The 25,912-nt window shown below is 41.9% G+C and overlaps 2 protein-coding genes across 6 annotated transcripts in view; one reads left to right on the top strand and one right to left on the bottom strand.

The window, feature by feature from the left end:
• BCAR3 (BCAR3 adaptor protein, NSP family member) overlaps positions 1-2,503 on the top strand; it is an 84,367-nt gene extending 81,864 nt beyond the window's left edge. For both annotated transcript variants that reach the window (XM_028732701.2, XM_028732703.2), the window contains one exon: positions 1,557-2,503. In XM_028732701.2, the coding sequence (XP_028588534.2) occupies positions 1,557-1,735 (179 nt within the window). In that variant the 3' untranslated portion in view covers positions 1,736-2,503. The remainder of the gene's footprint in view (positions 1-1,556) is intronic.
• A 2,241-nt stretch (positions 2,504-4,744) lies between these two features.
• The window catches only part of FNBP1L (formin binding protein 1 like), a 79,430-nt gene continuing 58,262 nt past the window's right edge, over positions 4,745-25,912 (bottom strand). For 2 of the 4 annotated variants that reach the window (XM_028732705.2, XM_028732708.2), the window contains 5 exons: positions 12,484-12,593; positions 12,096-12,228; positions 11,135-11,229; positions 9,256-9,404; positions 4,745-8,822 (listed from right to left, as the gene is read on the bottom strand). In XM_028732705.2, the coding sequence (XP_028588538.1) occupies positions 8,644-8,822; positions 9,256-9,404; positions 11,135-11,229; positions 12,096-12,228; positions 12,484-12,593 (666 nt within the window). In that variant the 3' untranslated portion in view covers positions 4,745-8,643. Of the gene's footprint in view, positions 8,823-9,255; positions 9,405-11,134; positions 11,230-12,095; positions 12,229-12,483; positions 12,594-18,212; positions 18,228-25,316; positions 25,476-25,912 lie in introns of all 4 variants that reach the window. The other 2 variants (XM_028732709.2, XM_028732706.2) reach the window with 2 other exon arrangements.

Below are 25,912 nucleotides of genomic sequence, written 5' to 3'. Positions count from 1 at the left end.
CCTCAAAGTGGTTAGTTTTTTATATGAAGAGCATCCCCTAGGGGGCATGTGGAAGAGTGGCGTAGCATTGGAGGGGTGTGTGTGGTGGTTGGGGCAGTGGCAGCTCCTTTGCCTTATGGGCAGACTGCAACAGCAGCTTCACTCAGGTGGTATATCGTGGGTGAAACCGCCACTGCTCCTGAGTCCAGCTTCACCCGCAATACAGTGGTGCCCCGCAAGACGAACGCCTCGCAAGACGGAAAACCCGCTAGACGAAAGGGTTTTCCGTCGCGGAGGCGCTTCGCAAAACGAATTTCCCTATGGGCTTCCTTCGCAAGACGAAAGCCCATAGGGAAATCTCCGGGACAGCGGGGAAGCGCAGCGCCTCTTCCCCACTGTCCTCGGACCTCCTCCCGCCGCCAGGCTTCGGAAGGCTGCTCCGAAGCCTGGCGGGCGGAGAGGTTTTTTAAAAACCCCGGGACAGCGGGGGACTTCTCCGCTGTCCAGGGCGATTTTAAAATGCTGCCGGGCGGCAGCGCTGACGCCCGGCAGCATTTAAAAAAACCCGGGACAGCGGGTTTAAAATCGCCCCGGGCAGCGCGTTTCTCCGCTGTCCCCGACGGCTTTTGAAGGCAGGCGGGGGGAGCAAAGACTTTCGCCCCCCGCCCGCCTTCAGAAGAGGTCCAGGACCTCTTCTGAAGGCTGGCGGGGGGCAAAAGTCTTTGTCCCCCCTGCCTGCCTTCCCGGGGGCTTTTAAATCGCCCCGGGACAGCGGAGAAGTCCTCCGCTGTCCCGGGGTTTTTTAAAATGCTGGGGGTGGGAAGAAAAGCCCTTCGCCCCCCCCCCCCAGCCTTCAGAAGAGGTCGGGGGACAGACTGTCCCCGGACCTGGTCTGAAGTCGGTTTCCCTAGGAACGCATTAATTGATTTTCAATGCATTCCTATGGGAAACCGTGCTTCGCAAGACGAAAAACTCGCAAGAAGAAAAAACTTGCGGAACGAATTAATTTCGTCTTGCGAGGCACCACTGTATACCACTGAGTGAAACTGCCCTCATACCAGTAAAGAGGAAAGAACAAGCTGCTTCGGCGAGGCGCCAATACTGCTTGTTCTTCCACTTCTTTAAACTGCTCTGCTGAGGAGCGTGGCTGTCCTTGCCTTAGCCAAGCAGTTTTACGGAGCCACCAGCTTGCACAAGGTGGCAGCTCCATGAAACTGCTCTGCTGAAAGGTGTGTGGTTGCTGCTTCCCTTAGTTGAGCAGTTAAAGGAGCCCTGTGCAAGCCAGTGGAGAAGCAGGAGGAGGATTGGGTTGGGAAGCTGCTTCCTCACTGGGGCGAAACCACCTCAGCGATGTCACTCTGACACCTTGCAGCGCTGTGGTAGGAAAGTAGGGTAAACAGCGTGGTTTATCACCAGATCACGAAGTTTGCTTCTACAGATGCTCCTGCATAGAAGCAGCATTGCCAGACGTCTGAGCTGGCCTTTTCAGTCTGTTGCAGTAAAAGGTGCTTGTCTTGGATGCCTTCATGGTGAGAAGGCTATTTTACAGTAATTTATTTTCCATTTCCTCCCATCAGGTTTTCAGCCAGATGACGAGATGAATGAGATCTTCAAAACAGAATTTCAGATGAGATTGCTCTGGGGCAGCAAAGGAGCACAAGTTAACCAAAGTGAAAGATACGAGAAATTCAACCAGATCTTAACTGCACTCTCCCGAAAATTAGAACCCCCTTTAGCAAAGCAGGTTGAGCAGTGAAATGCTCAATGGACACTCAACTATATAGTTGGTTCAGTTACTTAACTTAAAGAAAATATACTGTAAAACAGACCTGCATCAAATGTTTGCCTTTCCCTATCCCCTCAGAGTAAGAAGAGGGTGCCTGGTGGGGGTGGGGAGGAAGTACTTCCTGAAAAGTATTTTCCAGGAATATTTGCATTCCTGACAGACTTTTTGTTTGGCACATTCTTAAAAACTGTTTCTCCTTACTGGCAGTCAGTAGTGATTCCAGCCAAAACAGGGATCACAATGTGAATTCACAGGCACAGCCCATTGAGAAAAAGGGTAGCGCTTTCTGGGTCATAATTGAGGAAGAATTGCTGAAGGGGGTGTGAGAGTACTTGTTGCCACTGCCAATCGTTTTTGCATACTTTTGCTGTATGCAGTTTCATTTGCAGCACCTTCGGGATTTGTAAATTGCACCATGTGCATTTTTTTTTTTTTTAGTTGCCTAATAAGATTTGACTACTGATTTACAAAGGAATCATTATTTATTTATTATGGATATCTTTAATTATCTCTCGCTCAACAAAGACACTGTCCTGTTACGTAAAGTATTGCTGACACAGTGGTTTTATTAGAGTATTTTTAGTCTTGCATCAAATAATGTTATTAATAAACTGTAATGTAAGTAAGACTAGAAGTTACAGGAATGGCTTTGCAGAAGGTATCAGTTGTATGATATCCCTTAAAATGGATAGGGAAACTTGTACATGTGCTTGTGAATTAAAGCATCTCATGGTGGAAGTGTTTTGTTTTGTTTTTTGCCTCAGTGAAATGGGAGTGGATAAACTGAGGGGCCCAAGCTGTCCAGAACTGACCTGCTCATCTTTGCTCCTGAACTTTCTTCTCTCTCCAACTTCCATCAGCCCCAAGCAGCAAGGGTAGTGATAAAGGATGATGGCATTGCTCTCAGCAGCCAGAAACATAACTAGACACTGCAAGGACCTATCAGGAATGAACACAGACCACTGGTACCAAAATGTATGGCAAACTGCCCTATTAGAAAAGTTGAGCAACAAACTTAAAACTAGCACAGGGACAAACAAAGGAGGATGCCTTCACCCCAGTATGGTCCCCCTTAATCACATAGACAGGACAATGACCTATTCCCCCCCCCCAAATCATACAAATCAATATGGCTAACCCCCCACATATACACTAGCAACACTGCAACCAAGCAAGCTCAGGACTCCCCTAATCTCTCACAATATCAATGAAAAATTAATACGTAAACAATGGACCTACCCACATGATGCTGACACAAACCACTACACTAGGCAACACAACAAAAGAACAGTACCTCTTTTCCCCCCCCCACACTCTTTTTTTCTCCCAGCCACAAGATGTCTGCAACAAAAGTATCACTAAATGTAAATGAAGTGGTAATGATAAATGTACCCCTGTCTGTTTTGTAACACAAAATCCTTCAAAACTAATTACAAAATAAAGGATGCATCCAGCAGCATCTGTAAGTTCACCACGTCATACAGCATTGCAATTCTGGCCCCCTTCCTTGGCTAAAACTGCTTTTATGTTCTGCTCTCCTGCCTTGAGAGCCCTCACTGCCCCCTGTCCACAATTGTTACCACAAATGTATTTCATTACTTATATCATGTAACATTTCTCAGATCCCCTGATGCCTGAATCAAGCCGTCTGCAGAGTCTATGGAGAAAGAGTAGACAAAGGCTTGGGAGGGAAGGTGACTACTTTGGATTGTGATACTTCATAAAGCACCAGCCACACTATTGTTTGTTTAAAGTACCTATATATGTTCCCTCCTCGTAAAGTATCAGGGAAGTATACAGGCAAAAACATTCTCTCCCTGCAACCAGTTTGTTCAACAATGGCTCAAAGAAAAACACCCACCTATCTTTCTGCCTGTATGCTGGAAGGCATGATGGTGACCATGACAGGAATACCAAGACAGACCAAACAACCAGACTTAACAAAAAAAGGCACTTGATTCCACCATGGCCTGCTGCCCACAGCTTTTTATCAAACTAGCGAAGCTGGGAAATGTGACACTTAAAAAAGAAAGAAGTAAAGCAAAATAATGGCAAGGGGTTTTTTGGATAGCTTTCACACTCTAGTATATTCCTCATTGCTCTCAAGCACATGGCCTGCAATCATCGTAAGGCATGTCTTAATCTGCAGCTTCCCAGTCAAGAGTCACAAAATTCTGACACAGTTTCCACTTCTTTGGCATTAGAACGCTAAGGAATGAGCACACAAAAGGCCCGCTCTGGATTTTGAAGCCAGCAGAAGACGAAGGAGGCAGCTGCCCAAAGGTCTACCAAGGAAAACAGGGCTCAAATGGAGAATGTAACTGATCTGCAAGCATGCTGGCTGCTACTCCTTGGCACACATATAGACGGCACTGATTAAGGGAGAGGGGGCTGCGTAGACACTTGCTCCAAAAACTTTGCAAAGCTCCAAAGGTCTTTTCTGCATATGTGGAACTGCACAGAAGCTACAATGACAATGTCCCAGGCTATTCCATCCTCCCAAATTCCCCAACCACCAGCCACTCCCCACCCTCCCGCTGAATTCTGTACTCCACCCACCTCTGCATACCAGATAAAACAATGCTGCTTATTTGTTATATGGTCACTTACCCAGGCATGCTGAAAGGCTCTGATGTTACTAGAGGTTCTTTGCCCCTCAGCTTGCTCCATCCTCTTAACTGCTTCCTAAAGCATGTGAAGAAATTCAAGTGGAACTAAGTTAAGGGTTATAGAACTGCAAGTTAACCGATCATGTAAAGGAATTGTTCAGGTAACTTGGGGCCTTAGTTTTGGCACCAGGGATTAAATCTGCTTGTCTGAGCTGGGCCCGCTAACAGGAAAATGGGGGGGCTTTGTCCTTCTAACCAAATGAATGCTCTTGCCTTCTTCCAAGCCTGAGCATGTTAACATTAAAAAGGGGAGGCACCTAAAGCCACCTATTCCTTCGCCTGCAACAGAAGACAAGGAAATTGTCCGGGCCATGAAAAGGTTGCTTTTAATTCCATGAAAATATTTTCAAGAGAACCACTATTTTTTAACAAAGCATTTAAACATTTAAAAATCAACACGTGCACAAAAGATTAAAAATTACTGGAAAGTTGTAAGACTCAAGACAATTCATCATGTTCAAAATTTCAGCATGATTTTAGCTAACTGTGCAAGTACAAATATTCCCCCCCTCCCTTTAAATGTAATAACCCTCATAAATTCACTGTGCCTTATACCACAGAAAGAATATCTCCTGAGGAAACAAATCCTGTTCCTAGAAAAACAGTAGCATGAAAGAACGGTTATTAGTCCTTTGCTATTGAGTTATTTAGTAGAAGCCCATGAGCTCATTAGGCAAAATCTACAGGGCTCTTGGCTGCAAGTTATATTGAGAACATTTTCTCATTATATTTAACTTTGAAATAATAATATTCTTTTTTTTAAAAAAAACCCACTAGGTTGGTCTTTTAAAAACCCAAAAGCTGGATGACTAATACAATGCAGTTTTGTCAGTAATGAGTAAAGAGGTCACATCATATAAATAACCCTGTTTACAATATCTGAAAAAATCTAACCTTTAGTGTTTAATTCCCCCCGCCGCCCCTGCAAATACACTATGTCATTTGCGTAATAGTGGCACACTTAATAATAAAAAGAAGAGACCACAATAGTCACACAGATTTAGTTTTACTGGTAGTACAATTCCTAATAACACTGAAAAAAGTTCTAAAGGAATCCAGCACTGCTGTGTCCAAATATTGCTTCACCCCCCCCACCCCACCCCTAGAAAACCGGTTGGTTTGTTTTTAACATTACCACAAACAGGAAAGAAATCTGGATCAATGAAGCTTTTAACTTAAATGGTTCCTCCCTCCCTCCCTCCCTCCCTCCCTCCCAACTCCCCATATTCTAAGATTCCCCTATTTATTTTAGATGTAGGGATGATTTCATTAACAGAACTCACAAATGGCAGACAAAACAACGTGGGCAATATGGGGTGTGTGCTGCAGACAACTATATTTACATGTATAAACATTTCTCAAATCTCAAATGTTTACAAGTAAAAGTGCACATAGATCATTACAAAGTTATCACTCCAATTTTTTCAAATGGTCCTTACAACGAAGCGTCACTTGGAAACAGACTAGCACTGCAGTTAATTAGAAACTGGAGTCTTTCCCCAACCCAACCCTGCCCCGCCAACTCAAGAAATAAGAGACAATCAAGGAAAGAAAAAAAAGGCTCCATAAAAATCCTATTAAAAACATTCATTAGACATAAAACGAAAACGATACATGTGTTTTGCTTCCAATGCATAAAGTTTACAATGCACCATGTATCATGTTGTGGCAGAGGCCCAGAAAGCATCTGCCAAGGCTACCAGCAGCTGTAGTACTGTAGAAAGATGCAGGAGGTCATTCGGAGCAGAGGCTCAGAGCCCTTTGTGATACTGAAGTGGTAAGCGTTGGCAATCAACAGATTTAGGCACTCGAGAGTTTTAAGGCAGCATCTGAATGGCAAGCACTTCTGAAAACAGTCGTTTTTGTCTTGTGGTGGAAAAAAAATCTGTGCTGTTAAATCTCAGGCTTTTCAGTGCTCACAGGTTATTGAGGTGCTGAGGACGGGCTGCTGGGACACGTTCCTTTCCCCCAAATCAAAATGAATGTTAGGTTTTTTTGCACATCAGTCGCAACACAAAAGAAGAACTGGAATGTAATGATGATGGTCATAATGAGAAGAAAAAGAAAAAGGTAACAATAGCAGCATTAAGTGGAAACTGAAATGAAAAGGAAAACAAACTTTAGTGCTGGAGATAACAGAAGTACAGTAAAGTGGGGTTTTGCTACGAACGCAGAAGAGGAGGAAGAGCTATGGAAATACAAAACATTAGGCAGGCAGTCCTGATACGTATCTAGACATGCAGGAGGAGGTTAGGGCGAGAATGGAGGTGGCACAGGCAGAGACTGTGAAGGATGACATGGCTTCGATTCAATGCCAGCTCAAAATGGGCATGGAAAACGAGGCAGCCGAAACAGCCAATAGGCAATGCAACGGGCAGACAGCAAAAGGAGGGCTTTTTCAGAACCACAAAAGGAATGCGTTTTCAGGTGGTTTGGTTCTGCTGAAATGGAGCGGTGGCTTTACTGTAACGATTCTGAATACACAGAGGGATGCTAACATGGTTAGTGGGTCATGTTTGCCTGCATGCCTTCATGCAACTGGCTTTTGCCCATCTTGCTGGGCCTAACTCCCTACCCCCTTCCTTCCCTCGCCCACCCCCCTAAAAAAAACAAAAAGCAGCTGCATGTAACCTCCTTCAACATCTCGCCCATTTTCTCAGAAACCCGCTTCAGGAACCTGCAGTCCAAGAGGAAAAAAGAGAAGAACAGAATTACCAGAGGCCTTCAGAGAGAGAAGTGTGCTCATAGAATAAAGTAAAAATAATAAAAATAATAAACCCCTCTCAAACGGTTAGAAAATAAATCTTCCTATGCACAGGTAATGGCACCAAGCCTTTTTAAGCATCCCTAGCTTCCAGACAGCAGTTCATCCAGTAGCAAACTAGTGCAACTTTGCTTCCAGGATAACTCCCCAGCCCAAGTGAAAATGTACAGGTTATCTAGTAGCACTTAGAAAATTCTACTTATATAGGTGCATCAGCGACAATCATCAGAGTCCAGCAATCTATTCCAGGCCTGGGCGCTCCAATGTGCACACAGGGATTTTCATTTGAGCAAAGGGGAGCTCACCAGCATCCGCCTTCCTTCACGTATGAGATATGCTCCTTCTGGTGGACTGAATGGGGTGGTCCACACCGAATTCGTGCACATGAAATTGAGATGCAGCGTTGCCTGGACTCCTGGAATAGATATTTCCCAGGAGAGTTTTTCCCCCCAAGAGTGTCGGTGCAAGAGAAGAGGAAGTTGCCTTTTACCGACAGAATAGCCTCGTCAGGAATCCCAAGCAGAAGGAAGTCATTTCAGCGACCCACGTTACATTCAAAGTCCTTAACAGGTAGGAACGAAGTAAAGCTGGGCACATCAGCACGCTGCACGCCTGCGGAGTCCCCAGTTACTCTGCTATACACTTCCCCAGCTACCTTCCACATTCATCCTTTGTAAGATGGGAAAGTGCTGCTCGTTGATTTTGCAAAGTAAAAACTGCAATAATGCGTACGCGACAGGCATGTTTGTAAACGTTAGCAGCAACCTCTTACACCCAAGCAATGGCTTGTACACTCGCAGCAGAAACGGTTTCTTTGTTTTCTGAACTGCCCCTCATTGCACTGGATTGCCAGCCGTTTTCCATGCACAATGCAGAACAGGGCAAGGGAACAAGGAGGAAAGGCTTGCATTCAGAAAAGCAAAAGCAGATCCGCTCGCCCACTTTATCTGCAGCAGGGCCATTTTCACTGCACTGGGCTTATAGTTATTAGCTGGGTATTGGAAAAAAATTTTTGGGGGGTGGGGTGGATTTGGGAAGGGGGCAGGGGTTGGCTAACGGACTGTACACACTGATGCGATGGAAATAATAGTAACAGTGATCAATTTTTAAAAAACATTTAAGCCAGTAAAAAGTTTTCCTCCCCAAAAAATAAAAATAAAGAAAACTATCAAAATCATAACAGATTAACCATTGATTGTAGGATAACGCTTAGAAGCCCTGAAGCAGACAGAGGCAGAGAAAGAAGACTTATGGACATGGCACTGGCCCAAGCTGTGTCAAGAGACTCATTGAAACGCAGACGTTCTTCCAGCTTCATCCCCGGACGAGCTCACATGGTGAACAACAGACTGAAAGGCTTCCCGAATGCTCTTAACACTTTCCATCCATCTGTGTGCTTCAGGATTCTTTAAGGAATGTTCATTGCTAAGCTGACGGGCCGGAGGTTAGATATAGGTTACTGCACCTTTACTGTTCTTCTCTAGAGTTACATCGATGTAGGATGTTGGCACGTATCCTTCTTCTCCGTTCTGCCTCCGGGCTCTAGTCCACCCATCCCCTTTATCTTCCTCTATGATGTACAGAATCTCCCCTTCCTTCATAGCCAGAGTGCCTTCGTTGTGACCTAGAAGGAAACGGGGATACACACATACGCACACACAATAAGAAAACCTTCGCCACAGCTCTCGCAGGGTTTAAATGCAAGCTCCCTCGGCTCTCGTTTTCCACCCATGGGAGGAAACATCAAATCTGTGAAGCGGAGCATATGTTCCCATTGTAGGCCAGGAGACAAAACATGGTCTCTTGTTGCAAAGCTGAACGCGCGCCAATGGCTGTTTTTCTAATCTAACATATTTGTTTTGTTACCACGCTGCCGCATTTTTCTGCCGTTAAACAAAAATGATTTATGGCATGATTTCCCAGAACCAAAACCAGCTGCTAGAATCGTTTATATGCAGACAATTATTATCTAGGTAAGGCAAAAGGTAATTGCCATATATAGGATTCACACACATTTTTGTGTGTGTGTAAATATATCTCCCTTAAGCTAATCTTACCATTGAAAGGATAGATAGCTTTGCAGTGTCCTATGGCTGGTAAGGGATCGTCATCTTCAAACTCATCGTCAAATTCGTTATGGGGGCCGTGCTGCTGGGGTGGGCTTCGAATTTCTTGGTTGGCATCATCTGTGTAGCTCCCTTCAGGGCTGCAATGCAATGGTTGAGACAAGGGAACCTTCACACTTTGCATACCAAGAACCCCAGCATTTCCCATAAGCTTATCATAACATTTGCTGACCCCCGTTTCAGCTCACAGTAACTATGCATGGCAAACCCATAAATACTTATTGCTACGGATGAATACAGGCATAGGCAGGGAGTATAGATAAGATCCAAGGACAGTCCTTGGATGAAGAAGGAGCTCTGATTTCAGAACAGAGCTTATCGGATCAAAATAGGCAGAATACAGAAATGCTCTTTTAAAGCTCTGTCTATGGGAAGAGAATTATGCAACTGCTATCATTTTCTCCTCTGCCTCCCCAGAACAATGCATGGCTGTGAGAGTGGAGAAGACAACTGTATGCATGTATGCTACTACAGTGGCACCTCGGTTTATGAACTTAATCTGTTCCGGAAGTCTGTTCTTAAACCAAAATCGTTCTTAAACCAAGGCACGCTTTCCCCAATGGGGCCTCCTGCTGCCGGTGCCTTTCCACCGTTTGGATTCCATTCTTAGACTGGGGTAAAGTTCTCAAACCAGGACACTATTTCCGGTTTTGCAGAGTTTGTAAACTGAATTGTTCTTAAACAGGACTGTTCTTAGGCCGAGGTACCACTGTGCTCATGAAGCAAGAACATTCACAGTCCTTGAAGTCTGCTTTGCTAGGCAAAAGATAGGGTACGGGCTCCGTTCCTCATCGGCTACCCAAAATACAAATTGTACGTGTGTCGTTTCCATCTTTTTCATACAGCTTTCTAAATCAGAGGCCACATTCCTTGGGTCATTGCAGGGACTGACTAAGCCTCAGTTTCACCTTGCTAGTTACAAAAAGGTGAAGAGCGGTTGTTCCTTAACTGCAGCTAAGGAGAGATAAATACCTCACCAGCCCTTTTAAGGAGAGGGGAGGGAATAGGGAATAGGAAACTATCTGAAGTTGGATGCAATTCTTTAATCAAATAATTCATTTTAAAAATGGATACGGCTCATCTTAAAGTGTTGCAATCAATGAAAAGATACAATAATTTAAAAAGCATTCCAAGGGAAAGCCTATAAATTTAAACACTCATCACTCAAATTTCAAGCATTCAAACGGTCGTAATTCAAAAGGTGTACAAAATGAACACTAAAATGTGCTGGACACACACACACACACACACACACACACACACACCCTACCTCTCTCTCTTTTTCTCTCTGTGTGTGCTGGACACACACACACACACACAGAGAGAGAGAGAGAGAGAGAGAGAGAGAGAGAGTGAGTGAGAGAGAGAGAGTTACATGAGAGGTAAAGACAAGATTGGAAGAGGAAGTCCTAATTTATCTGCAATTCCACCTTCTCTTTTCAGCTCCAGCAACAAAAACGTTGCTTTTGTGTAATGCAGCAATTACAACTGCAGTGCCTAGATGAGAGATGGGCAACCCATTGACCTCTAGCTATTGCTGGACTTATTCACTCGCCATGCTGTCTGGGACTGATGTGAGTCCAACAATATGCAGCAGGCCACAGGTTCCCCACCCCCGGGCTAGATCACTGGGAAGTGAGCTTAAAGTAAGGAAAGAAAAGAAAACAAAGTGGGAAAGGGTTTGGGGAGGTTCTGGGGGCAAAGGCAATACTTTTTGTTTAATCAAATTCTAGATGGATGCAGTGACTGCTGTTTTAGAAAACGACAATGCAAAGACAGTGAACTTCGTTTAAAAGATAAATATAGTGACCTCTCTCGTCCTTGGGTTACGAGGTGGTTGATATCACTGCTGTGTCTACGGTCTCCTCTTGCTGCTACTTTACCTTCAACTTCAGTAAGCCAGGCCTTGAGACAGAGACAGAGAGACAGAGATCATTTGGCGCCAGTAGCAAAATAAATGCTTAAGAGACCAAACACGTATCTTAACTCTTCTCAAAACAGATTTGTATTCTAAAGCAATATTCTGGAACTGTGCGTTACCAAATTCACCACAAGCAATATGAAGGGGCCCAAAAACTGGGATACCATCTTCCTGGGCTGCACTCCTGCACAAGTCACATGACCCATACGAGTTTGTGGCTCCTCCCAAAAGGGCTTTTTGGGGCACAGCACCCAAAAAATGTGCGTTTTGCGGTGTCGTGCCCGAAAAAAGTGCAGCTGGAGATTGCGGCGGCCATTTTGGTTGCTGTCCTCTTGCAAGAAAAAAATGGGATGTCCCGTTTTGAGGGGGCAGTTGATGAGTATACACAAGTACGACATGCCAGTACTATATTAAAAATTCTTCCGTTTCTCTTAACTCACTCATCTGTTCAGGAAGTCTCCCAATCCATACCCATAAGTGCATGACTCGTCAGCTCTGATACTGAAAAACCAAATCTGCAAAAATATTTTCAAACCAGTGCTCTTCCGGCTATTTGGTTCTGTAGAGAATAGCTACATACTTCTTGTTTCAGGGCTCGGACATCTGTAAAGGTACAGGCAAGGACTGCCAAAGGATTTTTACAAATCTCTCCTTGTTAACTAAATTGGAAACATTAAAGCCAGGTGGCTTTAAAGTGGCAGTTGTTGTAGATGGGATGGAGTGCAAAAGCAACCAGGATTCCACCCCATATTATGAATACCCTTTCAGAATTTTTTGGAGGATGCCTTATCTAGAGGCATTTGAAATCTTATACCAGCCTTTTTTTAAAAATGTCTTAATAGATTTTAACCTCATTCTTGTGAATTTCCATTCGAAGGCGGTCCATGTTGCTCATGGTTTCAGCCAACTTTGGCTGAAGACTGCTCGGATCACCCATTTGCGGGTTTTTCTCATATACATCTTTCATTTTGATGAGTGCATCTCTGTAGAGAGAAAAGTATATCAAATTAGAAAATTGTTTTCCTTGCAACAATGAAACTGAGGAGGGAGGAAGAGAAAGCCGTACAATTTCTTAACACTTAGGACACCCCCAAAACTATGGGGTTTGTTTGAGAGGACTCGTGAGCAACACTGAGAAAGTTAAAGACAAATTGATGTTTGCAGAAGTGACATCTTGATGCCTAGGAAAAGATCAGTAAAGATAAGGTCAAGATACAATAGCAGATAAGCAAAATTACTTCTGATCTGTCTCTTTTTGTAGTTCTCTGTTAAGTTCATCAATTCGCTGCTGCAGTTTTTTCCGCCTTTGTTCTGGAGGCAGGTGGCTGAAATCTTCTTGAGCAGGGCCCTGAAACCAAGTGAAAATACAACCCTCAGAAAGTGCAGCTATTCACATTTCTGCTGGCACCTCACACATAACCAACAGCATTTCCTCACTGGATGAAGAAGAACTGATTTTTTAAACACCACAATGCTGCAAAGCATAGGTCCGTGTGTGTGTGTGTGTGTGTGTGTGTGTGTGTGTGTGTGTGTGTGTGTGTAATGGACACATCAGACAGAATTGTTTTTTTGATGGTCTGTGATCCTCCCCCCCGTTTTTTTGCTCAATCTGAGATTTTCAAGATGTTACAGATTATAAACAGTTCTTCCATGTGTTAAATAATCTTGAAGGGCAAGCAAATCCATTTCAGAGGTTATAGACTCGGAAGGGGTGTGTGTGGAAATATACTAGTGAACCAGAATGAAAAAGGGATCTTTAATTTAGGGGAGGGGGAAATCCTGCAAAATATGCCTAAATGTGGGAAGCGTAGACTAAATCAGTGACACTGCTGGAAAACCTCTGGTCATTATGGAACAAACAGTTGCAAGACTAGACAGGTTTAGGATATGGTAAAGGTAGCCATGTTTAGCCTCTTGTAACAAACATTACTGCTTCTGATAAGACACCTACCCCTCAAAATCACAAGCCACAATGAATTTGAAGTGCGGCAAGACTCTCGGTCTTGACGTGATTTTTGACAGACACATTTCCAAATTATTAAGATTTTAACAGAGCAACATTTTCATTGCCAAGTTCCATAGATCACCTTGGGATTTTCTATTGTTTATAAAAAGGGCAGTCAGAACCAAACTGGGCAATTACAGGGAATTTGGGCAGTTTTTAAAAAACCAAATTATGAAGAAGTTGCATTCGGAGATGTAAAACATGGCTGATAACAACGTAAAAAGTAACTTAAATCAGCCCAGGCTCCCCTAGAACCTCAAACCCTAATAAAGCTCACCCACATTGCTCCTCCCTACCACCGAAGACGATCCCCACAGATTATTCACCAATGTTTCCAATAGGAAGGGGGGAAATTCTGGAACATGGAAGCCCCTTTCCCGACAAGTAATGTGACATAATTAATGTCATAAGGAGCAGCGATGCCATAAATATCCAACATGGTATTCTCAACAGGGAGCTTACTGGGACAAAGCAACATGAAACTATTTGTGCCCGAAAGTACTAGCAGAGCACAAAATTATTGGATCTGAACATTATTAGAGCTGCCAAATTCCCAGTTCAGGAGATTTTTCTACCGATCTATATGGGCTTCTAAATGTCAAGCCAGTCTCATCCCAGAGAGAAGTCAAAATTTAATTAAGAGAACCCGTAAGGAACTTGGGGATGGAAAACAATGGGTTGGGAGGAAACAGGCTGTGAATATCCAAAGAGGTATTAAAAGCTGGCATAATAATGTTCTTCCGTCCCATCACATCCTAGCAAATAGAGGAGGAAGAAATGGAGGCAGTGAGAAATTTTACTTTCTTGGGCTCCATGATCACTGCAGATGGTGACAGAAGTCACGAAATTAAAAGACGCCTGCTTCTTGGGAGAAAAGCAATGACAAACCTAGACAGCATCTTAAAAAGCAGAGACATCACCTTGCCGACAAAGGTCTGTATAGTTAAAGCTATGGTTTTCCCAGTACAGTTGTACCTTGGGTTAAGAACTTAATTTGTTCTGGAGGTCTGTTCTTAAGCTGAAACTGTTCTTAACCTGAGGTACCACTTTAGCTAATAGGGCCTCCTGCTGCCCCGCCGCTGCCGTGTGATTTCTGTTCTCATCCTGAAGCAAAGTTCTTAATGTGAGGTAATATTTCTGGGTTAGCGGAGTCTTTAACCTGAAGCGTCTGTAAAGTGAGGTACCACTGTAGTGATGTATGGAAGTGAGAGCTGGACCATAAAGAAGGCTGATCGACGAAGAATTGATGCTTTTGAATTATAGTGCTGGAGGAGACTCTTGAGAGTCCCATGGACTGCAAGAAGATCAAAGGCATCCATTCTTAAGGAAATTAGCCCTGAGTGCTCACTGGAAGGACAGATCCTGAAGCTGAGGCTCCAAGACTTTGGCCACCTCATGAGAAGAGAAGACTCCCTGGAAAAGACCCTGATGTTGGGAAAGATTGAGGGCTCAAGGAGAAGGGGACGACAGAGGATGAGATGGTTGGACTGTGTTACAGAAGCTACTAACATGAGTTTGACCAAACTGCGGGAGACAGTGGAAGACAGGAGTGCCTGGAGTGCTCTGGTCCATGGGGTCACAAAGAGTCACACACAACTAAACGACTAAACAACAACAACAACAACAACAACAACAACAACAAAGCACTAGCAATAGGGATGTTATTAAGTGGCTTACATTGCATACCCGGAGGTTTAAGCAAAATCTTGTTAAACAGATCTGAAAACATCCCTGAACTGTGCACATTAAGTGCAGGGATGGCTGTCTCAGGGTAATATCCCATAGATCTATTCAAATTCTGAAAATTCTTTGGGAGGAGACATCATTCCTAGAGGTGGCTTGGATTCCTTAAACCTTTTGCCACAACATACATTTTTTAAAAATGCATTTCCTTTGCACAGATGAAGTGCTGGATCCCTGCTAACTGAAAGCCATCCCGAGGCTTTCCTCCCCAGTGAGAGCAAGTTCCCTTTCACCTGAACAGCGGCTAAAAAGTTAACTGGCACCCAAGTTAAAACTTTTCAGCACTGCTTAACCCAGGGATCTGAAATGTCAGTTTAAAAATGGGCACCTGAGTTTGCAATAAGGGAAATCCTGGTTAGGAGTAATGATTGTTAATCTCTTTGCCAGGGAATTGTGATGATAAGGGAGGGAAAATCAGCACCGGGGAGAGGCTGCAAGGAGGGAAGCAGGCCTTGTAGCAGAACCAAGCCTATAATACTCCATTTCTTAAGTTCGTTTTGCCAAACCGTGGTTTTAACTCATTTTCAATGGTGCTAAAATAGGCAGACATGGTAACAACAAAGTGTTCTGCAATTTAGAAACAGCAGAACACATTATTAGGTTTCCCAGTTGCACGCAACTCTTTATCCTGTTGAGAACGCTCCACAAATCCATTCTCCTGTGGCAACAGGCCAGCCTCACAGAGGTTCTTTTCCATCACGCTGAAATCTGGAGGAGAGAGAAGCTGCTTTGCCACTTGGAGCTTACTTTGAAGGCTCTCCCCAATCATTGGCATCCCATCTCCAAGATGAGAGGCAGTGCTCAGCCATCCACTGGCAGTTTGCCATCCACAGATTTCTCTAATCCCTTTAAAGCCATCTAAGTTGGTACCCATCGCTACATCTTGTGGTAGCCATCACAGCATCTTCATACTATATCTAAGTTTATTCCCTCTATCCTCTAACCACAGGATATATCAAAAGCAGCATGAAGTCTACATGAAAGTCTGATGGATCAGAAGTTAACTTATTCCCTTTACCACTTGGTTCAGAATACAGCTAAGAATTGATATTCACTAGAAATAGGCCCATCGTGTTTGTTCGTTTTTCAGGGGGTACTCAAGGATTCGCAGTACTGGCACCTCTTTTTGTTGTTAAAAAGTGTGGAACTTACTGTAACAATTTCATGGTGCGTACCAGCACCTATTTTTCCAGAAGAAGAAGAAAGCACTGAATAGGCCAACTAAGATTTCTCTTGCTAAAATCTGCCAAATATCAATGCAGACATGCTCAGAAGCAAATGTGACGATTTACCTCCAATTTACCGAAGTCTTGTAAAGTTGCTTCCACCAAAGTCAATGCAAAAGGTTCCTACTACATCCAACATTAGTTGGTTTGGACTATAATTAACAAGTTCTGAGCTACAAACAGGGTGTTTCAATGAAAAGGCTCACAAATCCACCTACTTGAGCACATTTATTAAGTTAACTATAGCACCAACCAGTAATTACAAGCTAAACAAGAATTCAAAAGTCTGTTTGTATTTACGGTTTGCCATCTGCTCAGAGAATCTGTTTGAAAGGGCTGTAAAACAATAAGGCCTATTAAGTTAATTTCCCTCCAAAATCTCATACTAATCTCCTTTTCAGCAGAGCTGTAAGCCTTCCTTTTAAAAGCATTGCTCTCTGTGCTGAACTTGTGCTAAACAGCTCCTACATAAATCATGATTTTAAATGCAAAACTATAAAATTATCATGCATTGTGTATTATATTAAGTTGTTCTAATTAAGAACAATGAGCTGCATTAGGGATTTTAGGTTTGTGTCACTCAAGGTAGGTTATAAGAGATAACTTTTGCTCTCACATAATTGTCTTTTATTTTTAAGCATAATAAAGGCCTCACTCAATATACACAAAGGAGAAACTATGGAAACAATCTCGCAAAAAAAAAATAGGCATTTCTAATTTCCATGAGAATCAATGGAACTTAACCCCTTAACTGTTCATTTCCATTGTACTTTTGCCATAATTCTACCTTCAAACCTTATTTGAAATAAAATGGAACTGTCTGCAATAAAGGAGCAAAATTTGCCACCAGCTTCCTGCCACAGAAATTATTTTGTACTGAACACAATTAAAAATATGAATCTATATATAAATATTAAGTACTGGGATAAATATAGGCGTCTTATTTATGTTTCATGCCTCCTTTACCAAAGGAAACAGAATAGTATCTCGAATCTTCCTCTCCCGATTCTGTCTTCCACACCTACTATGAACACTTAACTAAATTGTAGAATTTAATTATATAAAATTGCTGATTTTACAAATAAGGTTAAAGAAGTTATGTAACAGTATGATCAATGAACAATGCCATACACATCAGAGAAACTAGGAAAGCTTTGAGGCATATTTCTCCTGTGATCAATACAACTTAAGCTCAGAAGAAAAGTTTGACTTTTTACACTAATCAGAATAATTTTAATCTATTTAATTGCTTTATTTTCATTTATTGTTAAATAACGCTGATTGCTGTAAACAGCCAGGCGACTTCATTTTAAACAAACCACCATCATTGGCTAAAAGTTTTCAACAGCAGTTTTGACCAAGTCCTAATAATAGTGAGTGATATGTGGCTAAGCCACAATAGAGTATGGCTGTTGAAATCCACGGATTTAAGTTAAGTCAGTGGGTCTACTCAGAAAATGACCGCCTAGTACATTCATTTGTTATTACCTGGCCATGAAAATCCATCTACTTTGAATGTGTAAGAGAATGTGTTAAGTTGGGGTGGGGGGGTTATGTTCAGCTGTCTTCAACAAAGACTTTCAGAAACTGTATTGCGATAACTACCATGGTTATAAGTTCTGGACTAAATGAAATGTTTTTAAAATATAAGACTCAGATAGTATAGCTCCAGGCATGCACAGGACTGACTCCCTTGTAGGCCTCGTTCACAAGCACCTTGCAGGAAAAGGAAGCTCTGGATTGAGTAGGTATCGCTCTCACTTTATGGAGGCAAAACAGGAGTACATCCTTGCCCTATTGGTTGAATTCCTTTCCTCTGTGCAATGTCAGGAGTCTATTTTGTTCACACCAAGCACAAATGGATAATGAGACAAAGAGTGACTAAGAATACGCATCTGAATACCAATTCACTCAAAGCAACTATGAGATGGACACGATTTCAAGAAGCTACTTTCATGCTGTTGTTACGAAGTTTACAGCACACAGGCCTTACCGTCTTCACAGACCACTGACCGGTACAGTTGGAAACAGAAAGAAACAGGGTATTATTTTCATGCTACCAAGCATTATTTAGGAAGATATATATTCATTTGGGAATAATCCCCAGTGGGGCTTGATGCCAAGTAAGATTTTGTGTGTGATATTTTAACCTTAATTAATAGAACCCCATAAAGTTTCCAACATTTTAACTTTTGTCTAAGGCACTGCAGAATGGAAAGGCAGCCACAATTCAAGCCATGGGATGACGGCCTATGGCTTGAAAAGGTGCAATACAGTATAATCTTGTTGAACTATTATCTCTTTAACGTATTTCTACATTGAAGGAAACGACAACAAAGCACACAGGAACACTACACAAAGCAGAAGCGTTTGACAATGGCAATGACCTGGTTTACTGTAAACAGAGTCTTGTTTAGCGAAGCTCCGGGAGCAAAACGGCAATGTTTTTATGACTTTCTGAAAGCCGGTCAGCTTTGCATTTTCCTAGTTTCCACAGTTAGGTTTCATCTTTTTGGGCACGTAGCTGGCTGGTCAACACAACGTCACTAAGGTGGATATGGCTGATGTAAAGAAATGTCGTGGCCAAAGAAATCCATACTCTTAGGCAATCAGAGGACTTCCATCATCCTTGCTCAAAAACAGATTCAAGGCTCAAATTAAGAGTTAGAGGAAAAAACACTTTTGCAACTAAATAACTGGAAGACTATTTCCCAAAAGCCCATGTGAAAAATCTTCAACACTTTCTAATCAAAGTGATTCTAGATCAAAATATTTATTACTGGAGGCTATTATAGAGTAATACAGTGGTACCTCGGGTTAAGTACTTAATTCGTTCCGGAGGTCCATTCTTAACCTGAAACTGTTCTTAACCTGAAGCACCACTTTAGCTAATGGGTCCTCCTGCTGCCGCCGCACCGCCGGAGCCCGATTTCTGTTCTTATCCTGAAGCAAAGTTCTTAATCTGAAGCACTATTTCTGGGTTAGCGGAGTGTGTAACCTGAAGCGTATGTAACCCGAGGTACCACTGTAGTCTATAATTCTACATATGACTGTGTATACTTTATTATATACTCAAGCGTTACGAAACATATCATTTCTAAATCACCAATAAAAATGGGGAAAGGGTAAAAAGACATACACAGATTGATTCTGGGGCACAATATCTTTTTAAAAAAAGACACAGATGGCTTCTTATCTTATTCTGGCAGTATCCAATTTTGCTGAAAAGCACTGGGAAAAGCCTTTCTATTAAGGTTCTTAATTAGCAACCTTGTATTATGATGTGAGAACAGAAAATGCCAATGACTTGCTTTATAAAGGACTCCATTTAAGGATACTTGAAATATGGCTTAGAACAAGGAACTGCGAAACAATCAATTGCGAAAACTGCTTTGGACCATACGGAGTGATGAAAAGCCAAGGGTCAAAATTCTGGGCAATATGTTCTATCTATCCAAGCAGCATTTGGAGGTCCCCCCCCCCCAAACAGCACCCTTTTGTGCCGCAATGAAAGAAAGCCACAACTGAGGCATAAGCCTTTGGGCACACCCAAAATATACACTGGAACCCAGTCTCAGAATTTGGAGCAACTACATGCTTGTGACTAAGAGGGTGTACCACGTAATATGACCATATGGCAGAGCTGTAGACCAACTGCATTAAACGTTGTAGGGCAATCTTTGCCAATCTAGTGCCTCCCAGATGTTTCAGACTATAATCAGCCCCAGACAGGATGGCCTTAGTGGCTGGTGCTGATGAGAACTGCACTCCAAAACATCTGGAGGGTATCAGTTTTGCAAATGCTGCTGTAGGTGATGCACCGATACAAATCTTTAGACTTGGGATCCCAGGACTCAGTAGAAAACATGGCTGAGATTGCTCTCTATCCTAGCAATTATCCTTGGAGGTTATTGCTTGGCAAAACTGGATGAAATGTTAAGTCACTGTGATTAGGAAAGTTCATGGATCACACCATGATTACAATTGAGTCTTGTGGTATAGGTTGGCTGTGTGGTATACAGGATTGCTCATTTAAAAAGTCATCATGACTGCACACTTAAACTGGTTTTCTGAATCTGGTGATTAGCTTATGAGGATGAGGGAAGAAAAGGAGTAGCTTTGTGCATAGAAACGTGTGATCTGTCCAATTTCTAGTTTTTTCCCCTCCCCCAAAGGGTAGAAAGATAACAGAAATCAAGCACACTATTTGTTCATTTGGCTACAACTTGGGTCAATTATGAGACCCTGTGTGTGTGTGTGTGTGAGAGAGAGAGAGAGAGGGGGGGGGGATTATTAAGTTCCAAACAAAAGTAGCTCACAACTGGGGTGAATATCCAAACCAACACTTGCAGTATTTTTTGTCTCCCTAGCAAACTGAAGCACTAAAAGGTCCCATGTGTAAACATTTGGAAATTTTCCTTTAAAAGAAGAAGCAATAAACAAACAATAAAAATATTTATCCATCATATCTAGCTTTGTGTGTTATGTCGTGATTTCTACCAGATGACATCTGCTACATTTCCCTCTGCTCTTTCGTATTAAATAAAAAACAAGGCATACAGCTGTATTTATTATTACATTTGGGTGGACAATGTCAACAATTCAGACTTAAATGCCCATGAAGATTTCATTAGTTTTCATTTCTTTTCTGTATGCCCAGCTGCTACTGGATGGGACTCCTGATGGATGAAGCAGAGAGCAGTTTAAGAGTTTATGATGTTCCAGCGTCTAGAGTAATATTTTATGCAGGCAGAAGAAGTTGAAATACTTTGCTTCTCAGGTTATCCATAAACCATCTCACTTGCGACTTCTACTAATATTTTTCTTTTTCCTTTTAAAAGCCTTTTAAAAAGCCTGTTAAAACACTAATGTACTAGAAAGTGGGGAGGCTTTGCTGTCTGGTCTCTGACCGTAATAAAGACTGATTGATTGATTGATTGATTGATTGATTGATTGGGAAGCTTTGACAAATTTAGCCCCTACCAGCAAAACTATGGATTGGATCCTAAGATAACTTAAGAAAGGTCCTAGAACGAAAGTATCCCACCCTCTTCTTCCTCCTGCAGTAAGGTCTCACTGGAAGTTTGGAAGACCATCTTAAATATCGTAGGCAAGGCATGGAGTTGGGGGGCGAGGAAGAAGTGACAGGAAATCAAGACCAAATTGCAGCAATTATCCTCCCCCACTTCCCCTTGTAGAAACCTGATGCCTGATCCCCTAAGAGAGGCTTTTTGGAGGGCACATATGGTAGCAAGAGCAAGGAATGAACAGAAGCTTTCCATCCATTATTTTGCTTATATAGCATGAATAGTAAATTACACCAAGAGAAATAGCTGGAACACAGTACACATCTTGCATGATAGTAACATCTTCTGTTTAACATGCAGTGCCTATTTATGCTCTTCTATATCAAGGAACCTCTTTTATACCTGCTCAGATATTACAAGTCACCGGAAGGTAGCAGAGCTCCAGACCTCACAAACTGGTGCTCTATGTGTGCAGAGCAGCCATTGGTTCAAGACAATAGCCCGACTGCTGACATGAAGAACTAATCTAATCCCATTTTAATGATCGCCAAACAGCAGGCTTGCTTATGGGAGTTTTAAAGACTACTGAGCATGACGTAGCAGGCACCTATCGAGAATAGAAACAATCCTGTGCAATGCAGGACTCTCATCCATGATAGATGGCTACCGAACCTCAGCTTAAAAACTTCCAAGGAAGGAGAGTCTACCACCTTCTGATGGAGTCCATTCGACTGTCAAGCAGCTCTCATTGTCAGAAGGTCCTTCCTAATGTTTAGTTGGAATCTCCTTTCTTTTAATTCGAATCCATTGGAGCTATAGAAAAAAAGTTCTTAGCTAGAGACCCCTAAGGATAGAACCCTTGGGTTTTCTATATGTGCTCAGTCACACCCCTAAATTCCAGGGATTTTGCAAGAGGGTAACTAAATTACAAATGGTCTCCAGGTCTACTTGTTTTTCCCTATAAGATTTTCCAGCCAATAGCATTCACACCAAAATCTCTATTTGCAGATTCTGGTACGGAACTAGTGAGAGATAAATAATACATGTGCACTTCACAAGGCACCTCTCTCTGGCCTGAACTTGTTTCTTTAAAACAAAGGAAAAAAACATTTGGTTGCATATTTCAAGGGATGCAACGTGACAGGCTAGTAACTGCTGATAGTAATTTGATCAAATTTACAACGCGATGAGAAAATGTTGAAATAAAATTTACTGTATTTTTCGCTCTATAAGACACACAAGAGGCACCTATTTTTTGGAGGAGGAAAACAAACAAAAAAAAAATATTCTGAATCCCAGAAGCCAGAACAGCAATAGGGATCACTGTGCAACGAAAGCAGCGATCCCCCTTGCTGTTCTGGCTTCTGGGATAGCTGCACAGCCTGCATTTGCTCCATAAGACGCACACACATATTTCTCCTTACTTTTTAGGAAGGAAAAAGTGAGTCTTATACAGCAAAAAATACGGTAATTTCAATCCCATCACCTTTTAATTTTCCATGACTATGCTAAAAAGAATTGGTAGCCACTTCCTTGTCTATTATGAAGAAATAGTAACACATTATTGCAAATATATCCAGCAGGATCGATTGATAGGAGAAAGGAAGAACAAGTGCAACAGGAGCATTTTCAGCCAACTTCCAAAGCAGCTCATTGAGGATCAGATTCTGCTACTGTGCTAACAAGTTATTATGCTAAGAATGGTCCTGATCATGAACACATGTTCTGTGTCCTGAGCATGGCTTGGCCTGTGCACATTTCCATGTCTATGGATGTGCAATTTGAGCATAAGATCTAATATTAGTGCAGAATCTGACTAAATATCCAGTTCCATGGATCTGGAGGACACCCTGAAAACATATTAACTCCAGCTGTCTCCACTTCTTCCTTACCAACAAAAATAACCCTTGCCAAAATTACTTTCTCCCTTACCAAAAACCTATCCAAAACTCTGAATTTTGAGCACATAACAAGGTATGGAAATGTAATTAAATATAAGCAACTCTTAATTTTTGCAAGTATTATTATAATAATAGTGGTAATAATAATTTTATTATTTATACCCCGTCCATCTGGCTGGGTTTCCCCAGCCACTCTGGCCGGCTTGCAGAATATATAAAACATCATAAAGCATCAAACATTTAAAACTTCCTGATACAGGGAATATATTGCAAATGCAGAATTAAGAATTCTGGGGTGTAGAGTTAAAATCTTTAGGGAGACAGTTCAAACTGCTTAAAAGAGAAGTTACCATGCTGTGGTGCTCCAACTTAAAATCCACAAGTTAAGGACCTGCCTTCCCATAACAGCGAGAACTCCTCTAATCATTAACCGGCATTGCTTAGGATATCTATGGACTATGATCTGCTTCTCTAGAACAACATGCCCCAGCTAAAGTATAAAGTATTAAACTGCAAACAATTGCTGTCCCCCCCCCCCAATTATAATTTTTATTTGCATATTTGTATATTGGCAAATGCATTCAGCTTCTGGTTATCAACAGCCAAAAAAATTCAGTTTCTCATATACAAAAGACTGTATTTTATAGACCTAAGGAGTTACTGCTGCTTCATTTATCATGACATAATCATCAACACTGCTTGGCAGACACTTGATCCCTAGAACAAATGCTACTTTGCAGAATATGCCAGTATAAATTAGTTAAGTATACTTCCTTGATTCTTCTCAAAAAGTGGCATTTAGCAGTTACCGAGGAATGGAATGCAGTTTAACTAAAAAAAAAAACCACACGTACCCCCCAAGAAAACAAATCTTAATTAAATGTTTTGAGTCAAAGTACATTGCATGAAAAATCATACTACATTGAAATAAATTTTAAAACAAAAACATTTTAGGTATATGTACTCCTATCAGTTAAACTGGCTTACTTTTCTGAAATACTTTCCCCAATAAACTGTGTTTTATTGTCGGCCGATGCAATCTGTCATCTACGAGACAAAACGGCCTGCAGAGACTCGCAGAAGATGCCTTAACATACTGGTTAAATTAACAATTTGAGCCATTTACTAACATCCTTTTTAAAAAAAAAACCCCATGTGCTCTGATAATGGGGCATTGTCAGTGGGTGTATGTGCAGAATGTTGACTAGGAAAGAACTGAACTCAAATGCCCACTAGGGGGCCAGTTCATAAAAGATAAAGAAAAATAACCCTGTGGTTCTGCCTTGCGCCTGAGCTCTGCTGCACACAGTACAAGAAAAAACAAATATTATAGAAGTTTCAAAAGGTCCGAGCTACCTTTTAGTGGATTTAGCAGTTAAATGGCTGTGGCATTTAGGAACAGGATGAAACTTTTCAAAGTCCATCCGGCCCCTGGCCCCTTACTGGTTTTGCTAAGAGAGGAATAAAGCTGTTACATTTGTGGTCTATAAATGCTTTTCGTTATTTATTTAATTTTTTTATTATTTCTGGTTTTAAAAAAAGATTAAAACTTGCACCGATATATTTGCTAGGTAGTGTTAATTATCGCTGTCATTATTTAACTGTGACTGCAAATGTCGATTTTGTGATACGCTGTTGCTCTTCATCCAATTGTAAGCTGCTCTTATAGTGTGTGCTTCTTTCTGGAACTGGCAGCTTGCAAATAAATTGACAATGTGTTGATGAAATCCACGTACCGAGGTTAGAAGGCAGCCCTATATCGGGAGGTTTTTAACGCTTGATGTTTTGAGATAAGCTGTAAGCTGCCTACAGTGGCTGGGGAAACCCTGACAGATGGGAGGGGTGTAAATAATAAAATTATTATTATTATCATTAGAAAAAAGGAGCAAAGTAATTATTGTTCTGTTCTTTAAAATGGCCTGGCTTCTCCTTCCCCCAAACATATTATGCATTAAGCACACTCATGGCTGCGAATGAGAAAATTGTGAGAACGCGCACCCAGCGCCCTTCGAAGAGCCAGCTATTCTGAACAAGGAGCTGCAAAGCACAATGACCTCTGATAGGATCTTCAGCCTTATGATGAGGGTGGAGAAGACTGGGAAAAGCCACACACCACAAGCACACTGCTCATAGCACTGTCATGCACCTAAAACCCGTCATAAAACTTACCCCTCTTTTGAGGCTTCTGAAAGAAGAAATTCTGGGCTTCCCTGTTTTTATCTCACTCATGCAATAATGGACTTGTTCAATCGAGCATAAGGGATACTGGGAACCATTAGAAGTACTGGACGTGTATAAACTAGTAGGGGTAAGGGGAGGGGACTGCGGCTGATGCGGAAATAAAGAAAGGAACAGATAAGGCAAACATTGAACTGAAAATTCTGTCTCTCCCCCCCCCCCCCTTTCAATACAGAAGCAGACCATCGGTTCCAGCCCCCACCCCATAACAACCACCACCAGATATTATAATCAGAAAGCTGACAGCATAACTAATGTGTTGGGTCTTTAAGGTGTCACAAGGCTCTATGCTATTTTCACCATCAGAAATATACAACACAGTAAGAAATTTAAAAAGAAAGAGAGGGTGACTATTTAGTTACGATGTTAAAATGGTTTAAAATGTCCTTTTACATGCGAGTTTCGAAACAACACCAAGAACCACCCTTCAGATAACACACATTGCTGAAAGATAACAGGCTTTAGATTTGTTTGTTTTACATCTAGGAACTTTTTGAAAGAATAAAAACATATCCCCTACAAAAAAA

The sequence above is a fragment of the Podarcis muralis genome, chromosome 5 (assembly GCF_964188315.1).
Source record: "Podarcis muralis chromosome 5, rPodMur119.hap1.1, whole genome shotgun sequence".
Classification (NCBI taxonomy): domain Eukaryota; kingdom Metazoa; phylum Chordata; class Lepidosauria; order Squamata; family Lacertidae; genus Podarcis; species Podarcis muralis.
The sequence above is the reverse complement of the archived record's forward strand: the minus strand, read 5'-3'. Positions and strand labels throughout refer to the sequence as shown.